The sequence below is a fragment of the Corylus avellana genome, chromosome 10 (genome assembly GCF_965113065.1).
Source record: "Corylus avellana chromosome 10, dhCorAvel1.hap1.2, whole genome shotgun sequence".
NCBI classification, from domain to species: Eukaryota; Viridiplantae; Streptophyta; class Magnoliopsida; order Fagales; family Betulaceae; genus Corylus; species Corylus avellana.
The window spans coordinates 11,190,032-11,197,307 of record NC_142499.1 but is presented as its reverse complement, the minus strand read 5'-3'; the positions used below and the strand labels follow the sequence as shown (position 1 = coordinate 11,197,307).

Here is a 7,276-nt window from a genome sequence, read left to right as displayed (position 1 = left end):
TGCGTCTCACGTGGGATTTTGATGTCCTCTATTCCAATTTTGCCCTCATTAAAACCTATAAAATTATGTAATTACCCTCATTAAAACCTATGTAATTGAGGGTAATTACGTAATTTCATAGGTTTTAATGAAAGCAAAATTGAAATTGAGGGTATCAAAATCACAGATGAGAAGCACGTAGGATGATTTCTGTCAAATTAAACAGAAATTAGTAACAGAGTGTCTGAATTGAAAATTTTTAAGACATTAGAGGGGTACATTGTCAATTTTTAAATATTAGAGTTCGAATTGAAAGACCCTTAAAATTTCAGGGGGTAAAGTGAATTTAACCAAAAAAAAAAAAAGTGGAAACTTCAGTAAGCCCTCCTAAACTTCTAGCCGATTTGACAAGCATCTCCGGAATTTCTAAAACTCTTACTTAGGCCTCCTGAACTTTGGTTTGCTCTCACTTTGGACTCTTTTAATGTTAAAGTCAAACAATTTGACTTTTTTTTACCAATTTTACCCTCAACTAAAACTACGTCGTTTTGTACTCCAAAACTACACCGTTTTAGGCTTCAAAACTACATTACAACCCAACCCAAAACGATGTCGTTTTGAGCATAATATTAAAAAAAAAATAAATAAATAAAATCGGGGTGGCTCCAGCCACCCCATGGCCGGTCTGAGGGTGGTCGAACCACCCCCATGGCCAAGGGGGTGGTTCGGCCACCCCCAAAAGGCCGAAAAAAGGGAGGGGGGGGGGGGGGATCGTGTGCTTTTGGGGTTGGCTAGACCACCCCCAAGGGGTTAGGGGTGGTTTCGGCCACCCCATACGGCCCCAGCCCCTTGGGGGTGGTCCAGCCACCCCTAAAAGCACTCGATCCCCCCCTATTTTTTTGGCCATGGGGGTGGTTCGACCACCCCCAGATCGGCCAGGGGGTGGCTCCAGCCACCCTGATTCCATTTTTTTTCTTAAAAAAAAAAAAAATCAATGCCTAAAACGACGTCGTTTTGGGCTAGGTAGGTGTTATAGTTTTAGACATAAAATTGTGTAGTTTTGGGGTGAGGGTAAAATGGGCATAAAAAGTCAAACTATTTGACTTTAACGTTAAAAGGGTCCAAAGTGAGAGCAAACCAAAGTTTAGGAGGCGTAAATGAGAGTTTTGAAAATTCAAGACGTGTTTATCAAATCGGCTGAAATTTCGGGTGATTTAGTGAAGTTTCCAAAAAAAAAAAAAAAAAAAAACAAGTAATAATAATAAATAAATAAATAATAGCTAGGCCGAGGGTGCTTGGGCCATCACTCTGAAAAACCCAAAACCCTGGTTGGATAAAGCAAAAGCAGTGAAGCAGAAAAAGAAATGGAGGACGACACAAGAGTGTACCAGCAATTGAGAAAGCTAGCGTGTATAACCAGTTCCGAGGAAGCCCTGGATCACATCCTATCCATCCTCTGGAACACTCGGAGAACCGGCCTCCGCCCTCCCGATAAGTCCCACATTCAGTCCCTCCTCAATCTTCCTTCTCCCGCCGAACTCGATCCCGTGCGTAAATCACTTTCTCTCTATCTCCCTCACTCGTTTTTGTTCATCAAAATCAATAAGAAAATATTTTATTTTTGTAATTGTAGGTTTTGGCATGCCTTCGTTCGCTCATCAGAAAATGCGCCCATCACAACTTCTCCGGCGATGATCTTCTGAAGCTCTTCCCTCCCGATCTTCCGCTCGATCTCCAAACCCTTCTTGTGTTGTCCTTCCACAAGTATCAGAATCAGTGGAAGGAAGATTTATCCACACAACAGCAGGTAACTTTTTTTTTTTCCTGTTTGTTAATAAATTCAACCACCCGCTTGTTGATATTGGTATTTCTTTGTTTCTCCCTTTCTAGCATTCTTCGCAAAGGACCAGCGAGTCCTATCAGGTCCCGTCTTTCCCATCTTCTACGGATATTTCTTCTACTCCGCTATGGCCTCGTCAAGATGATCCCGTTGCCCGACTGAATCGCGGCGCCAACGATCTTGGGGCTTTCGCTCCGAGTGTTGCTGGGTCGGGGCTCCAACGCGATGCTCTTCTTCCCGACAACCCGGTATGTATTCTTGGATGGTTGTTGGATTTCTTTCTTCGTTTCTCATTCTCCACATTTACGACTGGTTTTCAATTCATAGGGAATTCTACCCCGCCTCAAGTCAATGACTTGGACTATGGAGAATAGAGTGGCTGTCATCAGCCTTAAGGTAATGCTCTGATTTAATTTCTATGGAACACTCTTGCCAGAGAAATCTGAATTGAGATTGCTTTAGTAGAGATGTGCTTGCATTGCAAAATTTTCAAATTTTTTAGTGGTGATGCTAGGGATTTTAGCGCATTTGAGGGTCTTTCAAGGGTTTTTACTTTCATTAAGCTTAGCTTTTGCTTTTGTCGCACCATTTTGAATTTTGGTGGAAGTTGTTAGTGATGATTGCTTGGTTTCACGGGACTGATGTAGTTGACCTAGAAGCTCTAAAGGGGTTGGGCACAAGCCACTGAAAGTTGTTTGGTGGTTAGGAGCCTGTTTAAGAGAGATGGCACTGCTTGGACTGTATTTCTGAAAAGCTTGGTGCTCACTAAAAGAAAGCTCGAACAAAGATTTTACTTCTGCCCCAGTCGTTAGTCCATCATGTTATGAGGTCTATTTTAAAATACAACATTGTGGCCGTGAGCTATCTTATAATATCATAGAGATTATACCTAGGAAAAAGCAAAATTAATTTTTTATAAAGATGTGGGAACAATCTAGGTTGGAGAGCTTAGTAATCATATTGAGTATTGAAAGAAACCACCACTATTCACTAACAGTAGAATGGCCATTCTTTTCCTTCTCTCATGTCCTACCTTTTAAGTCTTGTAACTGTTGTATCACGGTGTAAAGGGCATTCTGAGTATTTGAATGGTTCCAGCATGGTGGGTTTTTCCTAGCCCCAGTAGGATTCTAGAAGTATAGAGCACAAATTTATTATGAAAAAGTTCTTAAAGTTCTTGCATTTAAAATTTAACTTGCTAAACCTTGGAATAGTAACGAAGTTAAAATCATATATATTTTTCTTCCATTAGTAATATTTGCACTTATTTTAACTCACTTCATAATCAGAAGGATGTATTACTAACTGAGAATATTGCAAACTTATATTATACATGCATAACTATTACTGTTTGACACCCAATGTCTGCTCTCCCCGCATGGGGCAAACAAAAAAGGACAGAGAACTGATGAAGGGAAATTTTGGAGTATATCTGTTTATGTGTGCTTGTGGTGGGCTGAAGGATAAGACAAGTTATAAGTTTTCAGGTTGGTTATGCTGAGGGAAAGGCTTTAGGGTCCGTTGAATCAATTAGGGTGTGAAAAGATAGTGAATAATGGTAATATTGGGCTTTTTCTTTGTAAAAGCTGCCAGTAGGAAATTACTGGAAGTGGCTGTGTTTGAGATATTAAGGTTGGTTTGATAGACTATTTAGTGGCTAAAGATTACAGAAAAATTGGGGGATTTAGGGTTTATAATCGTATTGGAGAAGGGATACGCTGAAGGAAAGTAGAAGGGATACTCAACATTCCATTATCCATGTTGGAATTATTTTTTTGATAAGTAAAGAGCAATATTATAAAAGGTGTAAGGCATTTCTAAGTACACAAGTAGTATACATCAGGATGCACCCAACTAAAGCGATAACAAGAAAGACCATATCACCCAAAACTAACAGAACCCACCCAGGAAAATCCCATTAAACACCAAAAGATTGTTTATACATTGTTTTTAAACTGAAATTGTCCACAGTTTGCCTCTCAAGCTGAAGTTCTAAGTGTGTCATCCATTTAAGTTGATAGAGCCCCATTTTTTTTTTTTTTTTCTTTTTTCTCTTAAAATAATTTTATTGTCTTATTGTTTGCAGCTGCAAGACTACAGCAAGTCTCCTCTAGGTGAAATGGAGGTGAAGTTTCAGCTTACTAGAGACACACTTGAAGCTATGTTGAAATCAATGACCTACATTAGTGAACAACTCTCAAGCATGGTATGCATATTCTGTGTTGTGATTATGACGATAAATTGGAGAATTACAATTGCTAGTTTTGGGAGTTCTTGCCATGTATTGTGATTATGACTTGCTTGCTTAATTTGGCACTTTGGGACCAATTTGGAATTGCAGACCAAATTTTAGGAAATAATACGAAGTTCATTTAAGCTCCCTTTCTGAGTGCAAATTGTAGGAAATCGTGAACTGAGATTCAATAAATTCATAGATTATTTGATTATGAGTGAAAAATGCGTTTCAACTGAAAGCATCACAGCTCAATTTAAATCCGGTAGGCCATCCCATTAGTTGGGATTTTATTTTTTATTTTTGGGGTGGGAGGGAGAGACAGTTGGATATAGGATGTAAAGCTATTAATCCCTATAAAATTGCAAAGTACAACTTTAAGAATAGAAAATTGGCAAGTTTACTAAAGGTTAGAGTTGACGGGGCTGATGATGTTGCAATTTCTCTTTTCTATGAAGCATTTAACTTCAGGATTAACAATCATAAGTATAAGTGAAATGTTTTACTTTAGTACGGAAATACAGATTTATTGGCTTCAAATTGTTATGTGGTGTTTGTTTTCCAGCTCTCTTGGGAGATTCCCAATCAGTCATGATATCGTGCAAGTTATGTCTTAAGTCCTTGGCTGATGCCAGTTGTAAAATAAAAATATATATTTTGGCCCATAGCATCCAAATGCATGGAGAGTTCTTGAAGACTTCATATTTATTTTATCTGTGATTGCAACACTTAAATATTTCAAACTTTGTTTCCTTATTTTTTAGTGTCTCAGTCTTTATCTACTTATCACCAAAAAAAAAAAAAGAAAGTGTATCAGTCTTTCTCAATGTTCTCGTGGATATTATTTTAGTCTTGAAGAAACATCGTTGGCAAAAGCCATACTTGGATGATGATAATAGATATAGTGAGAATAAGTTGCTTTTATTGTGGCATTTCTTTGATTTGATTATGGAGAAATAGAGAATTTAAAGCAAATGCTTTGTGTTCTGCTTCCTGTCTGTTTCTTTTGCATCCTAAAGTTGAAAGCAGTAAATCCGAGCTTGTCTTGTGGGCAAATGTCTTTTGGCAGGTTGGGAATTCATTGGTGCCAGCACATAAGAAGCAAAGGCAGTAATTCCATGTTGTCTTATTTTGTTTCCCTTTTCCAACAATTTACAGTGCTGTGTATACCCTATTTATGCTTTTGTTGTCTAATGAATTTACTAATTGTCAAAAATAAGTTTCGATGCTATGCTATCCATGTCTTGGGTCAGCAAATACCAAACCTGTTGCATGCAAACGTTCTTTTAACCAGAATAACTCTCAAATCCATCCCCCCATTATGTTCACTTATTAACATTTTGCTTTTTCTGATTTATTTATTCAAGTTATTGCTTTCAATTTCTGGCTGACATTTATGAATTTAACATTCTGTTCATCAAAGGTGATTATTGTAGATCTAGTTGATGGAATTGTGTAATACTTGATATTTGTAATTTGGTGCTAAATGAGAGTGACTACATGTAGACTTGTAGTGATATTGGTTAAAGATATTTTCTATTTGGTAAGCTAATCTTGTGGTGTTTTGGCTGCCCACGTGCTTTCGTTTCTTTTAAGCATTCCTGAGAAATTTTATATTTTAGTACTACTTTTATTATCAGTCTCTTACGCTGGGGTGGGAAACTACATGGGCTTTATAATTATCTTCTCTTCATATGCATTAATATGAATCTCTAGACGCGTAGGGAAAGAGCCATGTGCAAGTTGCAACTGGCTTTCTATTTATTTTACCTTTCAATAACCTTTTTAACACAGTTTTTTTTTACATCCATAGGTGGCTTTTAAAACCACGATTAAATCAATTGTGGTTTTAAAAGCCACATGGGTGTGGAAAAACTGGTATAAAAAAGTGGAAGTAAGTGTAACACTACTTTTTTAAAGGCGTAAAATGTTCCCCCAGAGGACTGAAGCCATTGATTTTAGCGGGCCAAATTTTCATGGACTTAAATTGAGTTTTGATGGTTACCGGTCTATCTTGGTTGCTTGTCCGCATGGTGGGTGTCATTGTCAAGGAGGTTGCTACGGTGATACACTTTTTTTAAATTAATTTTTAGGGAAAACTTTATAATGTCCTCCTAAACTACCATGCAATTTGAAAAGACTCTTTCAAAATTTAAAACCTTTCAATTTTATTTATCGAACTTTTAATTTGATACAATATACCCTCAGTTAGTTTCTAGCGTTAAATGGATGTTAAAAATAATAAGATAACATTTTATATTACTGAAACTTTTATAAAACTTCAAATTTACTATAAATTTCAAATTAAAAATTTTAAAAATTAAAGTTATTGAAGTAAAAAAAAAAAGTGACCCATGCTGTGTTAGCTTGTGACCCATGTGGGTCATGGGTGACCATGGCAAGTCTTGATCAGACCCTGTTACCTAGTGTGGGTCACAACTTGACACATGACTGGGTTTGTATATGACTTAGCTGTGGGTTTGCCTATTCGTGGTTGTGAGTCAATTTGCCACAAGGTGACCAAAATTTTTTTTTTCTTTAAAATAAAATAAAAAGAAATATGAAAAATTCAAGGATATTTTGGTATTTTTCATAACTTTCGTTAAAGTTACGTTAAAATTTGACGGAAGGGGGTACATTGCATCAAATTGGGGGGATGAAATTAAGAAGTTTTGAAATTTAGGGGTTTCTCAAATTGCGAGGTAGTTCATTGGTTATTTGTGAAGTTTTTCTTAATTTTAAATTTTTATTGTTAGTATTTTTGGTATTGGGGGACATTTACAATTGTTGATAGTTTGAGCGGGATATTTAGGCAATTCAAAGTTTTGAAGAAACATCGACAATCTTGTGATAATTTGAATATGGGTATGTTGCCTTTTCCTTTAGTAAAACAATGTTTTGAAAAGTATTAAAAGAAGCCTGTGAAAATCCTAGTTGATTCGAAAACCTTTGATTTATAGACTCTAATTTCTATACTCGGCCCAATTTGAGAGAGAGGGGATCTAATAGAATTTTTTATTTTTAATTATTTTTTTTTTATTTATTTTCTGAAAACTTTTTTTTTTTTTTTCATCATCTCCCTGGTAAGAGTAGCCACCTCCTTGGTGTGGTTCTTCTCCATTTTCCTCCCTCCCTCCCTCTCCCCTATCTCCCCTATTTATTTTATCTTGTTTTCTTCGGTAGTTTTGTTGTTGTGCCCTCCAACCAAACCAGGAGCTCTGACT

The 7,276-nt window shown here is 36.8% G+C and overlaps 1 protein-coding gene across 2 annotated transcripts; it reads left to right on the top strand.

Annotated features, from left to right (window-relative positions):
- Nucleotides 1-1,289: 1,289 nt before the first annotated feature.
- LOC132192087 (uncharacterized) lies at nucleotides 1,290-5,562 on the top strand. 2 transcript variants are annotated; one of them, XM_059607297.2, is made up of 6 exons: nucleotides 1,290-1,526; nucleotides 1,613-1,786; nucleotides 1,870-2,067; nucleotides 2,147-2,215; nucleotides 3,906-4,025; nucleotides 5,122-5,562. In XM_059607297.2, the coding sequence occupies exons 1-6, from the start codon at nucleotides 1,344-1,346 to the stop codon at nucleotides 5,164-5,166; spliced, it is 789 nt and encodes a 262-aa protein (XP_059463280.2). In that variant the 5' UTR covers nucleotides 1,290-1,343; the 3' UTR covers nucleotides 5,167-5,562. The 2 variants fall into 2 exon arrangements, with proteins under 2 accessions (XP_059463280.2, XP_059463279.2); XM_059607296.2 differs by having other exon boundaries at nucleotides 3,906-5,562.
- The last annotated feature ends 1,714 nt before the right edge of the window (nucleotides 5,563-7,276 follow it).

Excerpts from the sequence above, each read along its gene's own strand:
- LOC132192087 (XM_059607296.2), top strand. The coding sequence starts at position 1,344 with ATGGAGGACGACACAAGAGTGTACCAGCAATTGAGAAAGCTAGCGTGT. Across the intron at positions 1,527-1,612 it reads CTCCCGCCGAACTCGATCCC|GTTTTGGCATGCCTTCGTTC; the intron begins GTGCGTAAATCA and ends TTGTAATTGTAG. Across the intron at positions 1,787-1,869 it reads ATTTATCCACACAACAGCAG|CATTCTTCGCAAAGGACCAG; the intron begins GTAACTTTTTTT and ends CTCCCTTTCTAG.